The 24044-nt window shown below is 40.9% G+C and overlaps 1 protein-coding gene across 1 annotated transcript in view; it reads left to right on the forward strand.

Annotated features, from left to right (window-relative positions):
* Nucleotides 1-323: 323 nt before the first annotated feature.
* The window catches only part of smarca4b (SWI/SNF related BAF chromatin remodeling complex subunit ATPase 4b), a 46707-nt gene continuing 22986 nt past the window's right edge, over nt 324-24044 (forward strand). Inside the window, exons 1-18 of the mRNA XM_081380920.1 lie at nt 324-431; nt 2638-2870; nt 2948-3050; nt 4483-4881; nt 6471-6569; nt 9110-9377; nt 9772-9898; nt 13089-13262; nt 13742-13915; nt 14906-15130; nt 16026-16156; nt 16810-16864; nt 16945-17063; nt 17934-18081; nt 21820-21983; nt 22064-22130; nt 22603-22713; nt 23222-23464. Of these exons, the coding sequence (XP_081237046.1) occupies nt 2652-2870; nt 2948-3050; nt 4483-4881; nt 6471-6569; nt 9110-9377; nt 9772-9898; nt 13089-13262; nt 13742-13915; nt 14906-15130; nt 16026-16156; nt 16810-16864; nt 16945-17063; nt 17934-18081; nt 21820-21983; nt 22064-22130; nt 22603-22713; nt 23222-23464 (2826 nt within the window). The 5' untranslated portion in view covers nt 324-431; nt 2638-2651. The remainder of the gene's footprint in view (nt 432-2637; nt 2871-2947; nt 3051-4482; nt 4882-6470; nt 6570-9109; nt 9378-9771; nt 9899-13088; nt 13263-13741; nt 13916-14905; nt 15131-16025; nt 16157-16809; nt 16865-16944; nt 17064-17933; nt 18082-21819; nt 21984-22063; nt 22131-22602; nt 22714-23221; nt 23465-24044) is intronic.

The raw sequence follows: 24044 nt of genomic DNA on the forward strand, positions 1-24044 counted from the left end.
TGCTGGGTTGTTTCAACCCATGTTTGGGCCAAATCCGTTACGGATTTAAAAATGTAATTAAAAAATTTAAACCAACGGTTAAAAATGTGAACCAACGGTTATCCATATTTGACCCAAACATGGATTGAAACAACCCAGAATTATATATTTGTTGGAGTGAACAGCAAAACGCAAATAAGGAAAACAGACAAAATACAACTTATATAATATAAAATGTTTTTTTTTTTTCTAATTTAAAAATGTATTCTCGCTCGCTCTCTCTCTCTCTCTCTCCCCTTCTCTCTCTCTCTCTCTCGAGCGTCTGACTCTGTGTCCGCAGCGGCGCTCCGTACATGAACATCAACCGAATGAACGGAACGGATGTCGCGGATCGGTTAATTAAACACACCGTGGGCTCCGTCATCAGCTCGAGCGCGTTTATTATACCTCGGGTAAGTCTGATTAAACAGGAATTATGATCGCGCTGATCTCAATAGTGTGAACGCGACAGCTTCAGCCTGTCTGGCCACTTGACGTCATTATTTCTATCGCAGTGTTTCAATATGACTCAGTATTTCATGCGAGTTTGATCTTAGCGGATGATCGGTGGATGTGCAGATGTTCATCGGAGGATCATCCAGAAGCTCGAGCTGGACGACATTTTATTTCCCTGCCAAATGCTCAAGCGTGGCTTATTTTCCTATAATGAACCGCTGTTTGATGTTCCCAGAGGCAGGAATGAGTTCATCCTCCAGGATCATCTGCTCATGTCTAATCATCTGACTGACACCAATAAATCCTTATCATTATTATTAGTATCATCATAGAATACCTGTGCAATACAGTGCATTTAGATAAATGTGGTTTCCAGGCCTGGAAAAGTCATGGATACCAATACATATGGGAATTTCAATAATGATTTTTTCCCTAGTCTAAAATAAATCTCAACTAACTTATATTGGATATACATTTATCTTTGTGTGGACAATCTGTATAAAATTATATGGAAATTCATTGGTCGAACCTAGTGCAGAAACTGGTATTATAGTGTGATTTTTCTTAGGGATGCACAATATATCGACCACCATAGCGTCTTCAGATCATGTTATGAAGCATCATTGATCCCAGAAGGACAAAATCAGATTTTGGAAGCCATATTACTAATAAAATGTATATTAAAGTCCCCCTAGTCAATAATTGTATCACTTAAAACTCATCTTTGATCACCAAAATTACATATTTAAGTTTTCCATTGAAAACAACGTTTTTCATGCCTTAAAATAGCTTGAATGTAACTCGACACCCTTGCCTCATTTAGTATGCGCGGTTTTATGAATATGCAAATGAGCCACGCCTCCACTCACTCATTCACTCAGCTCAGAGATCCACTGGTTGACGATCACACGTTGATCTGATTGGTTACAAGGTAGTTTGTGACGTCAGAAACACCAGCGATTTCAAAGCGTGTTTTTGAGACTGTCTTTCTTTCACTGCAGACGTATAAACAACATTAAAAGCTGAATTTTCACCACAGGGGGACTTTAAAGGGACAGTTCACCCAAAAAAGAAAATTCTGTCATTATTTACTCGCCCTCATGTTGTTCCAAACCTGTAAGAGTTTCTTTCTTCTGTTGGACACAAAAGAAGATATTTTGAAGAATGTTGGTAATCAAACAGTTGACCGTACACATTTTCCCATCAACTGTTTGATTACCAACATTCTTCAAAATATCTTCTTTTGTGTCCCTTTAGAAACAAAAAATGTCTTGTCATGTAAATAAATTGTGCTTGAATGAGTATATTTTATTTAATTATTTAAAAAGTCATCACAGCCAGCTCTAACATAAAGCACACTGACAGAGCAGCTATTATGTAGATCGTTCATAACCAGGGTTTGAAATAATTAACTGGCTACTAAATTTTTACCGGCCATTCAGAACTTCTACTTGACAAAAAGAAATAAACCAGTTTAACTACGTCACAGCTTATATAGGTATACATATATATATATATATATATATATATATATATATATATATATATATATATATATATATATATAAGCTGTGATGTACTGGTTTATTTCTTTTATGTTTAAATGTATGAAATCCCCCCCCCAAAAAAAATAATAATAATTATATATATATATATATATATATTTGTTGGATTTCATACATTAATTTCTTATTCAAATTAAATCCTGTCATCCAGCATCTCCTCCCTTACGCTTTCATCCTCATCCTTTTCACCCAAAATGTATTTTAGGTGGTCAGATCAATACAGTACAAAAAACATGTAGGATGTTGGAAAAGAACAATGTCTTTTCTGTTCACCAAATGCTTTTTAATCTTTTCTATTGCTTCAATGCAAATGAACAAGCGTGCCGTTATTTGTTGTGTAGTGACGTGTGTGTTCAGGTAAGCAGATATGTGCAGATTCTGCACAATTCGCTGTATTTAATATATCATGATGACTCACGAGTTCAGTATTTGAACGAACTTCCCCAGCAAAGTGAATAAATATAATAATTAACCCGCCAAATTGGCTCGTGATTTGACAGCTTTATCCGCTACTGTTGATTTTTTCCCGGCTTTTGGCGGGTGTTAATTTCAAACCCTGTTCACAGCGTCACATGTGAATGTTTTCTCGTTGTGTCAGGGCGAGTGTGAGGCATGTCCACCCCAGAGCCGCCGTTAGGAGGGACTCCCTGTGCGGGGCCGTCGCCGGGGCCGGGCCCTTCTCCCGGGGCCGTTCTGGGATCAGGACTGTCCCCTGGATCCTCACACAGCATGATGGGCCCCAGTCCCGGACCGGCCACCTCCACAGGACACGCCTTCCCTCAGCAGACGTCTGCGGGATACAGCCAGGAGAGTCTGCATCAGATGCACAAGGTGGAAAGCTCAATACATCTGAATGTTTTACTGTGGTAACTCAGGTCAGAGGGTTAATGTTTGTGTTTGTCCTGAAGCCTGTGGAGGAGGGCCTTTCAGAAGACGCCCGCTTCAGTCAGATGAAGGTGGTCCCGATGAGGATGACCCGTCCTGGGAGCCCGATGGACCAGCACTCTCAAGGTTCCCGTATCGCACTCATATTAAATAAAAAAAAAATGTTAACTTCTTTTATTTCTCATTTTAATTTAGTTTAAAGGGGTGGTTGATCATGTTTTCACTTTTCTAACTGTAGTTAGTGTGTAATGTTGCTGTTTGAGCATAAACAACATCTGCAAATTTACGACGCTCAAAGTTCAGAGCAAAGGGAGATATTTGCTTTTACAGAAATCGCTTTTTAAGGACTACAACAAACGGCTGGTAGAGACTACACCACATTCCTCCCGGGTTAGTGACATCACCAACACTAGAATTTACATAAACCCCGCCCCCGGGAACGCGATTTATAGACTATCAAGACAGAATATGCTAATCAATGACTAGAAGATAACTACACATCAGCTTCATAAATTCATCAACTAACCATTCAGAAATGTCCTGTTGCTTCTACATGTTGTCTCTTCTTCTCGAGTCTCTCCATCATTGTCTGACTCCGGTTTGAACATAAAAGACTTAAAGTTTTTTCAGTGTGTGTCTGTGTGAGATAATCGGAGCTGCTAACACACACACACACACACACTCTCTTTCTCTTAAAGCTCCGCCCTCTGTGCCGGGAGCAGCAGCTCATTTGCATTTAAAGGAACAGACACAAAAACGGTGCATTTTTGCTCATCCTCAAAAAGTGACAACTTTAAAATGCTATATAAAAATATCTGTGGGGTATTTTGAGCTACAACTCCACACACACACACTGGGGACATCAGAGACTTATTTTACATCTTGTGAAAAGGGCATTATACCACCCCTTTAACCTGATGTACTGAAATAACTAATACTTAATAAAAATGGATAACTGTATAGACATAAAAAAAAAAAAAAAAAAATAGCACAAAATTACGAAAACTTTAACTGGCCCTGATAATCATCACTAATACTTACCGTTGCTCCGCTCTCAAGGTTCCCGTTTCGCAGTCATGAACCGCAGCCGTCTGACCAGTAGAGTCTGACTGACACCCATAAGTATTGTTTTCGCCTGTGCATGAGGTTTATTATAGTAAACCGAAATTGAAACCATAAAAAACTTGAAATATATTAAACGTAAAAGAAAAAAAACTATGTAACTTGTAATAAAAAAAAAAGAATATAAACTTAATTTATTCTTCTTTTATTCTTCTTTATTCTCATTTTAACTTAGTTTAACTTGATGTACTATAGTAACTAAAACTTGATAAAAACTTGTGCTGGGCAACGATTATTTGCATCCAAAAAGAAAGTTTGTGTTCACATAATACATGTGTGTGTACTGTTTCTAATTATTTTTGCATATATAAATACACACACATGCATGTATAAATTTAAGAAATATTTTCTATATAAATAACACATTTTTCTTGTCACAACAGTGTTTTGTTTTTGCCGCAGTGTTTTGATCGATGTGTTCGGTCTCGTCCCTCAGGATACCCGTCTCCGCTGGGCGCTTCAGAACACGTGTCCAGTCCCATGTCCACCAGCGGGCCTCCATCAGGTCCTCTCCTGACCACCGGCTCGGGTCCGGCCTCGCTGGAGGGTGTGGACGGCCAGAACCGGCCGGGAGCCCAAAGCGCCGCCTCAGTGTCAGGCACCAGCGTCTCGAGCTCCTCTGCCCCCCCGACGCCCTTCAACCAGAGCCAGCTCCACCAGCTGCGGGCGCAGATCATGGCCTACAAGATGCTGGCGCGCGGGCAGCCTCTCCCAGAACACCTGCAGATGGCGGTGCAGGGCAAGCGGCCCATGCCAGGCATGCCACCGGGACCGTCCCTGACCAGTTTAACCCCGGGGGGGGGAGGAGGGAGCGCCGGCTTCAGCAGAGGACATGGTGAGATTTGACACGGTTACAGTACCAGACATGTATCTTTGTTTTTGTTTTTTTTTGTTTTTTAGATTAAAAGGTAACCAATTTTATTTAGTGGTATTTGCGGTCACATTAATCGTTGTTTGGCGAACATTTTATAAAAATAATAACTGGAGGATGAGGAAGATGATATGATAAAATAGTCTTATATAATAATACAATAATTATATAATAAAAATAGTAATAGTAGTAATAATAATAATAACAACAATAATAAACTAGTTTCATCATGAATGAGGGGGAGGTTGGAGGATGAGGAAGAGGAGAAATAATAATAATAATAACAGTCGTAGTAATGGTAACAATAATGATAATAATAGTAATAATAATAATAAGGCTGTTAATAATATGGTATTAAAAGGCTGCTTCTGATCCCTCTGTGAGACATGTATCTGACAACACAAGTTATTCTGTCACTGATGATGGGATTCATTGTTTGGCCAGATTTACTAACACTTGCTAAACCCTGAAAGGAGACCTATTATGCAAAGATTTTAACATAAATGTGTGTAGGCAGAGTGTGTACACACACAACCACCCTATATTGGTAAAAATCAACCCAATCCTTTTTTTCTAATCCCATAAATCATAAGCAGTTTTTCAGAATAAGACGTTTGCAGTTTCTGTACAGTGTGATGTCACATTGATTAGGCCCCGCCCATGACTCTGGCAGACCCCGCCCTTTTAGCATAGACCCACCCTCCCAAGTAAGAAATTTCAGTATTCTTATTAAAGTTATTCAGTCAAGAGCAGTGAGTGATTTCCTGTTTTTCTTTTGTTGTTTGATTCATATCAACAGCAGGAACTGTATATTACACTGCTGTCACTTTAATACACAGATCTAATATACACGTGATTTCTTTACTTGCTGTTTACGTTCACAGACATAACAGACTGTGTTTATGTGAACTTTGTGTTTTTGACATAACCTTGTGTGTATTTGACAGTTTAAGCACTAATAAGAGATTAGTTTAATACTCACGGGACGCTCCGTCTGACGTTCAGCTTTCTGTGCACGTGCTTCAGATGTGTGCGCTCACGCCGCTCAGAAAACCATATATCAGAAGTTTAGACTGATATGGCTTTAAAATGCATGCAGATAATAAACTTTCATGAAGATGAAGAACTGCAAGTGTGATCGCGATCGAGATGATAATCAAAACCAAACAGATGATTTAGTTTTTGGCAGAGTATCCGAGGCACGAGAGGCTCCGCCCTCTTTTGGTTAGGGGGCGGGGCTGCAGCTAATTTGCATTTAAAGATACATGCACGAAAACAGCATGTTTTACTTTTTTCCCTTCCACTCAAAAATGGGCATGTTATGATCTGTGGGTATTTTGAGCTGATACTTCACACACACATTCTGATTCTGGGGAACCTGAGACTTACATCTTGTATAGGTCGCCTTTAAACTTAAAATAGTGTCCTGTCTGTGTGCCACCTCGTTTCTGTATTTTCTCAGTTCTCTTCTGAATGGTGGAGTGGTTCTTGAGAACATTCAGTGGTCTGTGGTGACTTTAGTAAAGGGTTAGTTTGTGCCGGTTGCTCCGCAGGGATGGTGGGACCCAACATGCCTCCTCCTGGACCTTCAGGAATCCCGGCTGGTGTTCAGGGCCAGAACCACAACGGACCCCCCAAACCCTGGGCTGAAGGTGAGAGCGCAGACGTGAGCTTGAGCCTGTGGAGATGTATAGGGCTGGGCAAAAAAAATGTTTTTCGATTAATCGTTTTTTAAAATGTGGTAAAAAAAATTCTATATTTATTCATCTATCACCCAAAAGCCAGTATTAGTTTTCCTACACTGTTCATAGGCTGGCAGCCTCCATGTTACAGCTAATGCTAAAGTTTGCTTTATCTTAAACATAAAAAACCTGATCCAGTTTGATCAAGGCATGAGACTGTTCTGACTTGTCCAATTTCCAGCATAAATTTTTCATCTTGCATCAAAATCCTGTTTATTCATTGTATGCATTTGAAATATAGAGTTGGCTTCTTAATTTTTTTTAATGTACCCAAGTGTACCTAAAATAAAATAGTTTAATATACAGGTTTGTGGCTCTTAATTTCTTTTTTATTAATTAACCGCTTGTAAACTTAATGTGCGCTGATCTTTTTTTATAAATATAGGATTTGTATTATTTCTATATTAATTGAGTCGAATCGGGAACCGAAATCGAATTTAGAATCGAAATCGAATCGATTTGGAACATCTGAATCGATACTCAGCCCTACACTGCAAAAAAAGATTTTCTTACTCAGTATTTTTGTCTTGTTTCCAGTCCAAATATCTAAAAACTCTTAAATCAAGAAGCATTTACTAAAGTAGTAAAATGGCATAAGATATTATGTCTTGTTTTCTGGGGGGGGGTCAAAATAAGTGAGTTTTTGTTTAAAGGGGTGGTTTACTGCTTTTTTTCTTTGCATGATTTGGTTTATGGGGTGCAATATAACATGTCTTCGTTTTTTTTTTTTTTGTTTAAGTCTTATTTTTCATAAATTTCACCTTTATTGTTAGCCGCTTTCTCCTCTGTCATTTGAACGACCGGTTGACTTCCTGATTCTATGAAAACACTCCCTCGGAAACAGGCAATGGGCTCAGATTGGTTAGTTGGGCCGGTGTGTTGTAATTGGCTAAACTGCGTAGTGCATGTTGTCCGGAAACTTCACGCCCATTACCTTTACGGGCGAAAGTTGCATGTGCTCCGGTCAAATGTAAATATCAGACCCAGAAAGCGGCAATGAAGAGAGTCAAGCAACCTCCGCAAACACGGCTCTTACAAAACGTTTCTGAATGGTACATTTTTTATTATTATTATTCTATTCTAATCTACTATTATTATATATGTATTTCGATATGCTGTTACTTGAAAATGCTACTGCTGCTTGTTAGCTTTTGAGATACGGTTTTCTCCTGATTAAACATTTAATATAACTGAATAAATGACTGAGTAATACCGTTTTTTAAAGTTATTGTTTTAACTTCAGCAGTTTGAAGTTTGCTGTTGCGATTAGGCTACATATATTTTTTTTAACTTTATACACGTTTGTCTTTATACACACAAAATAGCATCGAACTAACTGGCTATAAACAAACAGCGTTGGCATTGGTTTACGTTCTTGATCAAATCGATCGTCATAAAATATACATGGAAAATACATTTACAAAATTAGTGCATAATTACAAATTCAGGTCCAAAATGTTTGTACGCGTTTGTAGTTTTAGTAGTTTGTGGCTACTAAAGCCAGCGCTGGCATTTGTTTATGTCCTTGATAAAACTAAAACATTATGTCTGAAATTATACATGCAAATACATTTCCAATTATTAAGTCTTACTTACAGGTTGTGGCCCAACAACTGCTGTCTCTGGTTGTAAAGTTGGAACTGCTTCATGTTTTAGTAACAGTTTCTTGTTGAATCCGGCATTGAGTTCGTGGAGATTCTGGAAGCTGTCTTCCGTAAAATGCGCAGCACAGAGAGCTATTACGATTGAAATTTTCAGGAACATAATCAAACATAAATTTTAGCCATTGTTGAAGAACTACAGCGTCCGTATGAAGCCCGAACACAGAAGACCTGGCAGCTGGGTGAAAATAACACACCTTCGACAGCATGGCTACAGCTCTCCACTATAACTCATCCTCTTCGACAAAGCCGCAGAAATATGGCCATGCCCCCTTTTTTGCATGGGTTAGTTACGTATAAAACCTGGGAAGTATCTCGTTGTAGTCCCATTCGAGTCGTTTTTGTAGGCATTAAACTTCCTGATTTTTAAAAGTCGATATCTCTGCTTACATTGAACTTTCAGCGCAGCAACTTTGCAGATAATGTTCATGCACCAACAGCAACATTACACACTATTTAAAATGAAAAAAGTGAAATCACAATCAACCACCCCTTTAAAACAAGCAAAATTATCTGCCAATGGGGTAAAGAAAAATTAACTAGTTTCTGTTTGAATTAACATTATTTTTCTGACCCCATTGGCAGATAATTTTGCTTGTTTTAAACAAAAACTCACTTATTTTGATTCCCCCCCCCCAGAAAACAAGACATAATATCTTATGCCATTTTACTACTTTAGTAAATCCATCTTGTTTTAAGAATTTTTAGATATTTTGACAAAAACAAGACAAGAATACTGAGTAAGAAAAGCACTGTTTGCAGTGTAGTGATGTGTGTCCTGTGCGACAGGTCCGATGGTGAACGCGGCGACTCCTTCGAACGCTCCTCAGAAGCTGATGGCTCCTCAGCCCACGGGACGCCCTTCACCGGCTCCACCGTCGGTGCCACCGGCCGCCTCGCCAGTCATGCCACCGCAAACCCAATCGCCAGGTCACCTGACCCACCCGTCCCAGCCCAACACCATGGTGCCGCTGCACCAGAAGCAGAACCGCATCACGCCCGTCCAGAAGCCCTGCGGCCTGGACCCGGTTGAGATACTGCAGGAGAGAGAGTACAGGTGAGACTAGTGATGACCAAAAATTTATATTAGGGTATTTTTCTAAATTATACCAGTTTCATGGTATATGACGGTGTATATATACATTTCAAGCATGACTGGGTGTTAACCACATTTGCAGAGAGGAAATACTGCAGTAGATTGACTTAGAATGCCTTATTTTACTGTCATGAGTGAATATTGTACAAACATTCCAAGTTAGTTCACCCAAAAATGAAAATTCTGTCAGTAATTACTCACCCTCATGTTTTTCCAACCCTGTAAAGTCTTTCGTAGAACTATTGTCCAGTATCACACACATGACCAGCGTCGGCCAATAGTGAGCCTACATTCTGACGTACAACCAGAGGGACCTGCTCTTCTGATGCTCTGTGTTGTTGTGATGTGTCTGCAGGCTTGAAGCTCGTATCACTCACCGTATTCAGGAGCTGGAGAATCTCCCGGGGTCTTTAGCTGGAGATCTGCGAACCAAAGCTACTATTGAGCTCAAAGCTCTCAGACTGCTCAACTTCCAGAGACAGGTGACCTCACATCCACTCAGAACCTCACGAACATCCACTCAGAACCTCACGAACATCCACTCAGAATCTCACGAGCAATCACTCAGAACCTCACGAGGAATCACTCAGAACCTCACGAGGAATCACTCAGAACCTCACGAGGAATCACTCAGAACCTCACGAACATCCACTCAGAACCTCACGAACATCCACTCAGAACCTCACGAACATCCACTCAGAACCTCACGAACATCCACTCAGAACCTCACGAACATCCACTCAGAACCTCACGAGGAATCACTCAGAACCTCACGAACATCCACTCAGAACCTCACGAACATCCACTCAGAACCTCACGAACATCCACTCAGAACCTCATGAACATTCACTCAGAACCTCACGAACATCCACTCAGAACCTCATGAACATCCACTCAGAACCTCATGAACATTCACTCAGAACCTCACAAACATCCACTCAGAACCTCACGAACATTCACTCAGAACCTCATGAACATTCACTCAGAACCTCACGAACATCCACTCAGAACCTCACGAACATCCACTCAGAACCTCACGAACATTTACTCAGAACCTCACGAACATTCACTCAGAACCTCGTGAACATTCACTCAGAACCTCACGAACATCCACTCAGAACCTCACGAACATTTACTCAGAACCTCACGAACATCCACTCAGAACCTCACGAAAATTCACTCAGAACCTCACTAACATCCACTCAGAACCTCACGAACATTCACTCAGAACCTCACGAACATTCACTCAGAACCTCACGAACATTCACTCAGAACCTCACGAACATCCACTCAGAACCTCACGAACATTCACTCAGAACCTCACGAACATTCACTCAGAAACTCACTAACATTCACTCAGAACCTCAGAACCTCGCGAACATCCACTCAGAACCTCACGAACATCCACTCAGAACCTCACGAGGAATCACTCAGAACCTCACGAACATTCACTCAGAACCTCACAAACATTCACTCAGAAACTCACTAACATTCACTCAGAACCTCACGAACATCCACACAGAACCTCGCGAACATTCACTCAGAAACTCACTAACATTCACTCAGAAACTCACTAACATTCACTCAGAACCTCGTGAACATCCACTCAGAACCTCAGAACCTCATGAACATTCACTCAGAACCTCACGAACATTCACTCAGAACTTCACGAACATTCACTCAGAACCTCACGAACATTCACTCAGAAACTCACGAACATTCACTCAGAAACTCACGAACATTCACTCAGAACCTCGCGAACATCCACTCAGAACCTCACGAACATTCACTCAGAACCTCACTAACATTCACTCAGAACCTCACTAACATTCACTCGGAACCTCACTAACATTCACTCAGAACCTCAGAACCTCGTGAACATTCACTCGGAACCAACATTCACTCAGAACCTCAGAACCTCGCGAACATTCACTCAGAACCAACATTCACTCAGAACCTTGCGAACATTCACTCAGAACCTCACAAACATTCACTCGGAACCTCACAAACATTCACTCAGAACCTCAGAACCTCCCGAACATTCACTCAGAACCTCAGAACCTCCCGAACATTCACTCAGAACCTCACGAACATTCACTCAGAACCTCACTAACATTCACTCAGAACCTCAGAACCTCCCGAACATTCACTCAGAAACTCACGAACATTCACTCAGAACCTCACGAACATTCACTCAGAACCTCAGAACCTCGCGAACATTCACTCAGAACCTCACGAACATTCACTCAGAACCTCGCGAACATCCACTCAGAACCTCACGAACATTCACTCAGAACCTCAGAACCTCGCGAACATTCACTCAGAAACTCACTAACATTCACTCAGAAACTCACTAACATTCACTCAGAACCTCGTGAACATTCACTCAGAAACTCAGAACCTCACGAACATTCACTCAGAACCAACATTCACTCAGAACCTCACTAACATTCACTCAGAACCTCACTAACATTCACTCAGAACCTCACTAACATTCACTCGGAACCTCACTAACATTCACTCAGAACCTCAGAACCTCGCGAACATTCACTCAGAACCAACATTCACTCAGAACCTCAGAACCTCGCGAACATTCATTTAGAACCAACATTCACTCAGAACCTTGCGAACATTCACTCAGAACCTCACAAACATTCAGTCGGAACCTCACAAACATTCACTCAGAACCTCAGAACCTCCCGAACATTCACTCAGAACCTCAGAACCTCCCGAACATTCACTCAGAACCTCACGAACATTCACTCAGAACCTCACTAACATTCACTCAGAACCTCAGAACCTCCCGAACATTCACTCAGAACCTCATAAACATTCACTCAGAACCTCAGAACCTCCCGAACATTCACTCAGAACCTCATAAACATTCACTCAGAACCTCACGAACATTCACTCAGAACCTCACGAACATTCACTCAGAACCTCACAAACATTCACTCAGAACCTCACGAACATTCACTCAGAACCTCACAAACATTCACTCAGAACCTCCCGAACATCCACTCAGAACCTCACGAACATTCACTCAGAACCTCACTAACATTCACTCAGAACCTCACGAACATTCACTCAGAACCTCAGAACCTCCCGAACATTCACTCAGAACCTCCCGAACATTCACTCAGAATCTCACAAACATTCACTCAGAACCTCCCGAACATTCACTCAGAACCTCACGAACATTCACTCAGAACCTCACGAACATTCACTCAGAACCTCACGAACATCCACTCAGAACCTCACAAACATTCACTCAGAACCTCCCGAACATCCACTCAGAACCTCATAAACATTCACTCAGAACCTCCCGAACATTCACTCAGAACCTCACAAACATTCACTCAGAACCTCACGAACATTCACTCAGAACCTCACGAACATCCACTCAGAACCTCACAAACATTCACTCAGAACCTCCCGAACATCCACTCAGAACCTCACAAACATTCACTCAGAACCTCACAAACATTCACTCAGAACCTCACTAACATTCACTCAGAACCTCACTAACATTCACTCAGAACCTCACGAACATTCACTCAGAACCTCACTAACATTCACTCAGAACCTCAGAACCTCACGAACATTCACTCAGAACCAAAAACGTTATGTGCACCCCTGCATATAATGCTGTCGTGTGTGTTTGCTCCACAGTTGCGTCAGGAGGTGGTGGTTTGCATGAGACGTGACACGGCTTTGGAAACATCACTGGACTCCAAGGCCTATAAACGCAGCAAGAGACAGTCGCTACGTGAGGCGCGAATCACAGAGAAACTCGAGAAACAGCAGAAGATCGAACAGGAACGCAAACGCAGACAGAAACACCAGGCAAGCGTCTTCACCTCGTTCACACCGGCTCATTGTTTCCCTGTTGCCTCCAAACGTCTGAGACCACACTGGATATCTGGGATTGAACATCTGATTCAAACATGCAAATAAACAGAACGTTTTAGGATTTAAAGGAAAAGTTATGATGGAAAACAAATCACAAATCTTTCAAATTGAGCTCTAATTCTGTGTGACTAGATAGACAGATAAATGGATGGACGGTCATATAAATAGATAGATAGATACATAGATACATAGATCATGTGACACAACGACATATCTCATGATCATCAGGTGTAGTTTGTGTCGCTCTGAGAGACGTTCAGATGCTTATATTGTGATGCTTGATCATATGATTAGTAATGAAACACTCACTATTAAACTAGCATGTATGCATTTCTCTTCAGCTTGTGTTCTTACACTTTTGGAGCCCACTTCATTCATTGCAGTAATTCCCATGATTCTTTGCTCTGGTGCAGGAGTATCTCAACAGTATCCTGCAACACGCCAAGGACTTCAAGGAATATCATCGCTCCATCACAGCGAAGATCCAGAAACTGACCAAAGCCGTGGCCACGTATCACGCTAACACTGAGCGCGAGCAGAAGAAGGAGAACGAGCGCATCGAGAAAGAGCGAATGAGACGCCTGATGGTGCGACACACACACACACACACACACACACACACTCTCGCACGCACTCACACACTCTCTCAATCACTCACACATGCACACACTCTCTCTCTCACACACACACTCTCAGACACACACATACACACACACACACACACACAATACTTTGATAACACAATAAGGTCTCATTTATAAACCTTAGTTAATGCATTGTGTAATATTTAGGAGGATCTGTTGACAGAAATGCAATATCATATACATAACTATGTTTTCATTGGTGTATAAAGACCTTACATCAGGGATCAGCAACTCCGGTCCTGGAGGGCCACTGTCCTGCAGAGTTTAGCTTCAGCCCTGATAAAAACTCACCTGCCTGTATCTATCTAGTAATCCTGAAAACACTGATTGCCTTGTTCAGGTGTGTTTAATTAGGGTTGGAGCTAAACTCTGCAGGACAGTGGCCCTCCAGGACCGGAGTTGCTGATCCCTGCCTTACATAATGAACCATGATGTTTTTATTACCTTAGAATGAGACATTTCTCTCTACACACAACGCGAGTCCGCTTACATCAACATGTTCCTACAGGAGCCCTGAACGGACAAACGCGTTTCCTCACTATGTTGTTCTTCGTGTAAAGAAGCGAGCTAAAGTCAGCGAATAAAACACTGACACAACGATGAACAAGTAACAATAATATTCACAACAACATACCTTTTTTCTGAATAAAAAAGTAAACCTAATTTCTTAATTTATCTCTGTAAAGAAACCTCATTGTTTAACTGGCTACTCTCTGCTGTCTCAGACGACGACATCACTTCCTGTCGGCCACCGTAACTTCTGTTGAGTGCAATTCACAACCTCACCACTAGATGCCGCTAAAAATTACACACTGCACCTTTAAATGCACCAAGTACATGTTGAGACTAACATTAAGTAAGATTAATACATGATCTAAAGTATTGGTCATTGTTAGTTAAAGTTAACTAACTCTGTCACCGGCTGTCCCTCAGGCTGAGGATGAGGAGGGTTACAGGAAGCTCATCGACCAGAAGAAGGACAAGCGTCTGGCGTATCTCCTCCAGCAGACGGACGAGTACGTGGCCAATCTGACGGAGCTCGTGCGCGCTCATAAAGCTGTGCAGGCCCTGAAGGAGAAGAAGAAGAAGAAAAAGAAGAAGAAGAAGAAGCTGGAGAACGCCGAGGGCCCGACCGGGGCTCTGGGACCAGATGGAGAGGTGCGTTATGACCAGAAGAGATTATTAAGTTGTTCGATCGTGTATGACTTTATTTCTTCGGTAACACTTTATTTAAGTGTCCTTGTTACATATGTTACATGTACTTACCATAGTAATAACAGTAAATTATGCATAATTACATGCAACTAACCCTCAACTATAATGCGTTAAGAGCTCGCTCAAGCACTGCAGAGCTAAACCATTCAGTGCTTTGTAAGTAATCAGCAATATTTTAAAATTGATGCGATGTTTAATAGGGAGCCAATGCAGTGTTGACAGAACTGGGCTAATATGGTCATACTTCCTGGTTCTGGTAAGAACTCGAGCTGCTGCGTTTTGGACCAGCTGTAGTTTGTTTATTAAGCGTGCAGGGCAACCACCCAGTAGAGCATTACAATAATCTAGCCTTGAGCTCATGAATGCATGAATTAACTGTTCCGCATTTGTCATTGAGAGAATATGATCTAATTTAGATATATTTTTAAGATGGAAGAATGTGGTTTTACAGATACTAGAACTATACTTGTCTGTTAACAATGAGTTGACAGTTTGAATGTTCTTGTTCACTTTGATTTATTTAGAAGATCTGAGGTGAATTCATACTTTCAGTACGGCTATAAAAGACACACAGAATGATATGCAAACTCACACAGACGCTTTTAATGGTATTTCTAAAGTGTAAAAAAGGAAAAGAACATTAACAATGTATACCAGATCGAAACGAAAACCGTGACCACAGAGCCGTGATACAAACCGAACCGAGGATTTTGTGAACCGTTCCACCCCTACTACCTTTTCTCTGAACCTCAAAAGTGGTTATGGGTGGTTTTAATGCTGATGATGACGATGATGAAGATGATGCTGATGCTGATGATGATGATGATGATGTTTACAGCCCCTGGATGAGACGAGTCAGATGAGTGATCTTCCAGTGAAGGTGATCCACGTGGACAGTGGGAAAATTCTGACGGGAGTGGACGCTCCTAAAGCTGGACAGCTGGACACGTGGCTGGAGATGAACCCTGGGTAAGGTCACATCACAGTATACTGTACACATTGCCTTCAAAAGTTCGGGATTTTTTAATGTTTTTAAAAGAAGTCTCTTCTGCTCACCAAGGCTGCATTTATTTGATTAAAAATACAGTAAAAACAATAATATTGTGAAATATTATTACAATTTAAAACAGCTGTTTTCTATGTGAATATATATTACTCATGAATATACATTACTCCAGTCTTCAGTGTCACATGATCCTTCAGAAAAAAACTTTTAAAAACACTCTCTCTCTCTCTCTCTCTCTCTCTCTCCCTCCCTCTCTCTCCCTCTCTCTCTCTCTCTCTCTCTCTCTCTCCCTCCCTCTCTCTCCCTCTCTCTCTCTCTCTCTCTCACACACTCTCTCCCTCTCTCTCTCTCTCTCTCTCTCTCACACACTCTCTCCCTCTCTCTCTCTCTCTCTCTCTCTCTCTCTCTCTCTCACACACTCTCTCCCTCTCTCTCTCTCTCTCTCTCTCTCTCTCTCTCTCTCTCTCTCCCTCCCTCTCTCCCTCTCTCTCTCTCTCTCTCTCTCTCTCTCCCTCCCTCTCTCTCCCTCTCTCTCTCTCTCTCTCTCTCTCTCTCTCTCTCTCTCTCTCTCTCTCTCTCTCTCACACACTCTCTCCCTCTCTCTCTCTCTCTTCAGGTACGAGGTCGCGCCGCGCTCGGACAGCGAGGATTCTGGGTCGGAGGAGGACGAGGTGCCTTCAGCTGTTTTCTGACGGTACAGGTTTGATTAAACTGACATCACAAGATTTGTTAAATATGTTCTCCCTGTCAGGAAGAGGAAGAGGAGCCTCCTCAGCTTCTGCCGTCTCAGACTCCAGGAGAGGAGAAGAAGAAGATCCCCGACCCGGACAGCGAGGACGTGTCCGAGGTCGACGTGCGTCACATCATAGAGTACGACAAACACTCACTTCTCACGCAGCTGAAGCGCAACTGTTAGAGATGCACAATATATCCACCGCCATATCGGTGTCGGCCGATAAACGTTTGTTTTATATTATCATTATCATTATCATTATGATAAATTATCTGATGAATTGCAGTTTCTCCACTGTATTTATTTAACTTTTGTTTTTGTAATCATGCTCAGAAAAATGTATATCAAGATTTAGATTAATCGGCTAATATATCGGTTATCGGCTTCCAAATATAATGGGCTATTGGTATCTGCCGATAATTGTTCATTTTTAATGTTATCGTTATTGGTTCAGATGAGAAAATTAGGGCGATATTTTAAAGCTGATAAATTGTGGATTTTTCCTCCTGTTCAACCACTTCAAATGGAGGGTTTTGATTGGTGCTTTCCACATAACGCAACAGAAGATTAGGCGCGCTTTAGAAGAGTTTATGCACAATATCAGATTTCACAGTGAAAAAGAGAGGACATCAGAATATCAATTTGCCATAGGGATGTAAAATTAATTTTAAAAGTAAAGGAGTCTTTAACTGATATAAAGTAGGCTACTTTTAGCCTAAATGAAAATTAAGGTCTAGATGTTTTTTTTAGTTTCTTTGTTTTATCCAGTTGAGGTTTTTAAAATGAAAGAGGTTTTCCAAGGCTCAGAAAAATGTACATCAAAATTTAGATTTATCGGGCAATGTATCGGTTATCGGCTCCCAAATATAAAGAAATATCGGTTATCGGTATTGGCCAAAATATATGTGCATCACTAGTTACAGTGATGTTCAGTGTTTACAGGCCATTTATAAGATCTCAATGCTGCAATCTCAACCTGTGTGTGTGTGTGTGTGTGTGTGTTGCAGACATGCTAAACAGGACGTGGATGATGAGTACGGTAGCGCTGCGTTCGCGCGCGGGTTGCAGTCGTATTACGCCGTGGCTCACGCTGTTACTGAGCGCGTGGACAAACAGTCGTCTCTGCTGATCAACGGTCAACTCAAGCAATACCAGGTCATTCAGCACTTTACCATTTAACATCAACACTTTACCTGACATTTAACATCAACACTTTACCAGACATTTAAAGGGGTGGTTGATTATGATTTGACTTTTCTAACTTTAGTTAGTGTGTAATGTTGCTGTTTGAGCATAAACAACATCTGCAAAGTTACAACGCTCAAAGTTCAAAGCAAAGGGAGATATTTGCTTTTACAGAAATAGTTTTTTAAGGACTACAACAAACGGCTGGTAGAGACTACACCACATTCCTCCCGGTTTAGTGACATCACCAACCCTAGAATTTACATAAACCCCGCCCCCTGAACACGATTTATAGATTATCAAGACAGAATATGCTAATCAATGACTAGAAGATAACTACACATCAGCTCATAGACAGTATATAAACTGGACACAGCGACCCCATTGGATTCAACGGAGACAAGTGAATTAAATTAGAAGCTCTTCTTCCTGATGGCTGAGCGACTGCGCAGACTCACACTGAGCTTGACGACGTAGATGTGACGTGAGCAACTCGTCTGTCTTCTAGTAGCTGTGCCGAGAGAAATCTGAATCATTCCCTTCCGAAACTTGCAGAGACGGAGAGTGTGAGTAGGAGCTGTCCATGAGCTGGGGCAGGAGAAACTTTTGCTAAGTATTCTGATTAATTATTTTGTCATTTTGCCTCTACGTCCCCCCGATTGCCCACGAGCTTCTCCTCCTGTCCATACGGTAATCTCTCTACTGTGCGACAGAGAGTCGCGTGGTTATGACGCAATCGTTAGACTATTTTTACAAAAACTGCTTCTACGGGGCCATAACGTAAGATACAAGGTAATGGAGCATTTTATACATTTTCGTGTTTCTTTAGAAATAAATAATGGACAAAAGGAGTCTTTAAACGTCTCAGATGTAAAGTTATTCGCTGTCAAAGTGACGCCAAAATGAATGGGAGTCAATGGAATGCTAACAGCAGGTGATGGTCCGCTAATCAATGGCGGCGCCCGGGGAAGCTTCAATGTTTTATGAAACCCTGCCCCCCCCCCGCATCAGCTTCATAAATCCATCAACTAACCAGAAATGTCCTGTTGCTTCTACATCTTGTCTCTTCTTCTCCAGTCTCTCCATCATTGAATGAATTCGGTTTGAACATAAAAGACTAAAAGTTTTTGAAATGTCCAGTACATGTGTGTGTGAGGTAAAAGGACACCAGAGCCATAGAGAGAGAGAGTTGCGACAACGGAAGTTCAAAATGCTTAGTTGTCACGTGATTCGCGTAGACCTCAGATAGTTCCAGGAAGTGCTTCGGAATCAACTAGCATGCTTTAAAACACAAGTTTATTTGATTCAGATGTACTGATAATATACAATCTTATTCTTTAAACGTCTTACCTTTTAAAAGTGCATCACAAACGGTCTGTTCTACCACGCTGTTGTTACTTCCGGGAACTATTGAGAGGCTCTACGAGCCGCCATTGCTGTAAAAAAAGCGTTCCATTGTTGTCAATGGAGTTGTCGCAACTCTCTCTCTATATGGCTCTGAACATAGACATAATATACATAGACGCCCTATTGGCCGCTGGATCGTACGTCAACGGCGCCGCCATACTGCGGAGGGCAACTTTCCCATACCTCTCATAACGAGAATTGAGAAAAATGCCTATTTCTTGTGCTGCTTGGGGCTTTACAAATCGCCACACAATTGAAAACAGGTCTCAGGGAATTACCTTTCTCAAGCAAAACTGAAAATTTGTTTCTGGTTGCATTTCATTTACTATTTTTATTTTCAGAGGAGAAAGGCCACGAAATTTAAAAATACTACTGTTATTGTGTCACGAAATGTAGTTTTAAGAGTTTTTCAGTCGACAATGTAGTTGTTTAAAGCTCAAATCTGTGGTTTATTTATAAAGATAGCGCCTTTTTAAAAATGTTATCTGACGGTTTCGGAGTTGTGAGATCCAGCGATCCCCGCGGGCGCTCAGCGCTCATGTACCCCGCCGAGAACAGCCTTGCCTCGGCTATAGTGCCTGTCGTACACCGCTTCTGAGTTCTGACGTTAGTCGCTGTCAGTCTAGTGAGAATAATTCGTCTTGTGTTTATCTAAAGGGCGATCTTTGGTTTCATTAATCTATAATTTGTTCCTTGGCAGATTGTTTTGGCTGAGGGCAAAGTGAAGTTTCATAACTTAATATATTTAGGCTATTATAACAGTGTAGCCTGCTGTATGTTTGACTGGATCGTTTACTTTATTTCTTGATTTGTATAGCTTCTTATACCTTTTAAAAACTGAAATTTAACAAAAAGAGACAGGGTTGCATCATTTTTTATTTGATATAGCCTATGTAATAATATTTTAAAATGTATAAATTTACATTATTTATTATTGTTATTATAATAATATACCACTTACAATTATCAATCTATTATAGTTATGCTGTCAAATTATTTTACTATTCATAGTAACTATTTAACCTATTATTTTTTATTGTCTATATTCTGTAATTGATATTTCATATTCTACTGCTATTATTAAAGTATACATAAACTATATGCTATTATCAATATATTATTATTATTATTATTATTATTATATTAGTACTTATGATATTATATAATTATACTTTTCATTACTATTTTATTTACTGTATACTGTTTGTTTATTTTATTGACTAAACTATTTACTATTAGCCTACCTCTCACTTTATCTTATATTTACTATTTGCATTGCACTGTAGTTGTACCATATCATATTACCATAAAGGATCCATCAGTTATCTTTGTTATTGCTAAAATCGGGTCAATGACAGAATATGCTTTTCCCACAATAAGAAAACTTTATTTAATTTAATGTGAAAATTAAATTATATCTCAGTATGGGGGTGTTCACAATTCTTATCCAAGAATGAAAAGCTAAATACATGACAAGCCAGAGCTTTGGCCATTCCTTATTAAAAAAAAATAAAATAAAATATAAGTCTAACTATCGAGAGTTTAACTAACTACAGATGGAACTTTTTTTGTACACCACATACAAACCACTGAAATCGGTTGATAAATGTAATTTTTTTTGGTTTTTATACAGAAAAACCGCAGCTCAGCAGTTTACTTGCATTTGATTACAGCGCAGTCTTGCCCTCCACAAAATGGCGGACGCGTTGACGTATCGCAGCAACGTTCCAAAGCGGCCAATAGGGCGTCTATGTATATTATGTCTATGGCTCTGAAGGACACGAGCTGTTGAAGCTCCGCCCTCTGTGCCGGGAGCAGCAGCTCATTTGCATTTAAAGGAACAGGCACAAAAAATGGTGTGTTTTTGCTCACCCTCAAAAAGTGACAACTTTAACATGCTATATAAAAATATCTGTGGGGTATTTTGAGCTAAACCTTCACACACACACTCTGGGGACATCAGAGACTTATTTTACATCTTGTGAAAAGGGCATTATACTTAACATCAACACTTTACCAGACATTTAACATCAACACTTTCAATATTAGTGGTCGCCTGATGTGGGTTTTTCAGTGGTCAATATCTTAGAGCAGCCGATCGATACACACACACACAATACACACAGTCTCATCACAGACACTAATTCACACACACACACACACACACACACACACACACACACACACACACACACACACACACAGTCACGCAAACACAAACACACATACACACACTCACACACACACTCCCACACAAACACAGGATTGTTTATTATCGCTGCTTTGTGTGTGTGTGTGCAGATCAAGGGTTTGGAGTGGCTGGTGTCTCTGTATAACAATAATCTGAACGGGATCCTGGCGGATGAGATGGGTTTGGGGAAAACCATCCAAACCATCGCGCTCATCACGTACCTGATGGAGAACAAGCGCCTGAACGGGCCCTACCTCATCATCGTGCCGCTCTCGTCAGTCGCTCTTCACTTCTCACACACATATCTTACAACACACAGTGTCTGTTTTCATCAACACTGTGTTTCTCTGGCAGAACTCTGTCTAACTGGGTCTATGAGTTTGATAAATGGGCGCCGTCTGTCGTCAAGGTCTCGTACAAGGTAAGCGACTCTCTCAAAGAACATCTGTGATGAAGGCTGATGACTGATGTCCTCAGATACCGTAACAAACAGAGTAAATATGAATCACTAAACTACTAACTACTTTCTCTACTTGACTGCATTTCACTTCTTCTCTTCTAGCAGCGTCATAAAAACGCAATAAATTTGTAATAAATTCTCATTAATTTAAATAGCGCTTGATACAATAGAGTTTCAAAGTGGTTTCACACATTCACAGTAATAAAAAGGAAATTAATCAATCAATTATAATAAACAATATTCCATAGAAAATAAGAATAATACATTCTGATTACATGGTGACTACGCAGCTTCAGTGCAGTTACCGCTTTATGAAACGGGCATCTCCTCTGATGTGGTCTCCTCCCGAACACTGACCAGTTTCTCGTGGCTCATTGATGGGCTTGTGATCATGTTATGTGTGTTCAGGGATGATCATGTGATGTGTGTTCAGGGTTCTCCGGCTGCTAGAAGAGCCTTCGTTCCACAGCTGCGCAGCGGCAAGTTCAACGTGCTGCTCACGACTTACGAATACATCATCAAAGACAAGCAGGTGCTGGCCAAGGTAAAGCCCGCGGGGTGTGTGTGTGTGTGTGTGTGTGTGTGTGTGTGTGTGTGTGTGTGTGTGTGTTTGAGCCTCTCAGCCCTCTCTTTTAGGCGGAATAAATGTGAGCCGTAGAGACAGAGCGTCTCCATTGACTCTGTATTGAGTGAAGCTGTCTGCTTGTCATTTCTGACAAAAAACAAAATGTCTGAAATTATATGATATTCCATCACGTAAGCAAAGTAAACAGTGATTACAAAGTGTTTGGTTTCATTTCTTCACTCATTTCATTTCCTTGTTATCTAATTGATGACTAGTCTATTCTTAGGCTATGGTTTAGACGTATATTAAATTTTCACTGACAGCCCAAATTGTGCCTTGTTTCAGCCTAGACGTCTGGGCTGTGTTTGGACGCTATTAGACGTCTTTTAAACGAAAAGTTCAAATTACTGGGAATGCTTGTGCCGCGGTTCATGTGAGGGTTGACCCCGTCAGAAACGTGCTGATGAGCTCATGTCACCTGATACAGATCCGCTGGAAGTACATGATCGTGGACGAAGGTCACCGCATGAAGAACCACCACTGTAAGCTGACGCAGGTGTTGAACACACACTATCTGGCGCCGCGGCGTGTGTTGCTGACCGGGACGCCGCTACAGAACAAGCTCCCCGAGCTCTGGGCGCTGCTCAACTTCCTGCTGCCCACCATCTTCAAGAGCTGCAGCACGTTTGAGCAGTGGTTCAACGCTCCCTTCGCCATGACCGGGGAGAAGGTCTGTGTAAACTGCCCCTCATCCTTCCCTCGGGTCACTGTGACCCGGAAATGTTTTTTTGAATTTTTTTACAAATGTAGTGTTCATTGGAGGGGTCCGAGCCCCCATGACTTTTGTCGCACTTAAACCACGAATACACAAACTTTTTTGTTAATGGATTTGAGGAGTTTTGTGGTTGAAATTTAAAAAAGTGACAAATTTTTCACTCGTGGGTCAGTTTGACCCCCTTAGGAATTAATGGAATGCTTCAGTACAGATAGAAAAATGTAAAAATGCTCAAATTTCAAGCTAAAAATGCTAAAACTTTACCAAAATAATTATTTCTGAATACATATTGAAGAGAATCTGAATTTAGGACACAGAGGAACAGCTCATTTGCTCCATATAGAGAGTTATAAGGCCATCTAGTGGCAAGAGTCATGAAATATCGAAATATGAAATATCGAATAATGTTATATTATTATTTTCCCACAAGAGGTCAGCAAAGACGCCCAATGTTTATGCATGAAATTGTGCATATGAAAAAGAATATGCTTAAATTACTATTTATTGAGTATTTATTGATTAAATCTAGTAATTT

The sequence above is a fragment of the Scardinius erythrophthalmus genome, assembly GCF_964197995.2.
Source record: "Scardinius erythrophthalmus genome assembly, chromosome: 12".
NCBI classification, from domain to species: domain Eukaryota; kingdom Metazoa; phylum Chordata; class Actinopteri; order Cypriniformes; family Leuciscidae; genus Scardinius; species Scardinius erythrophthalmus.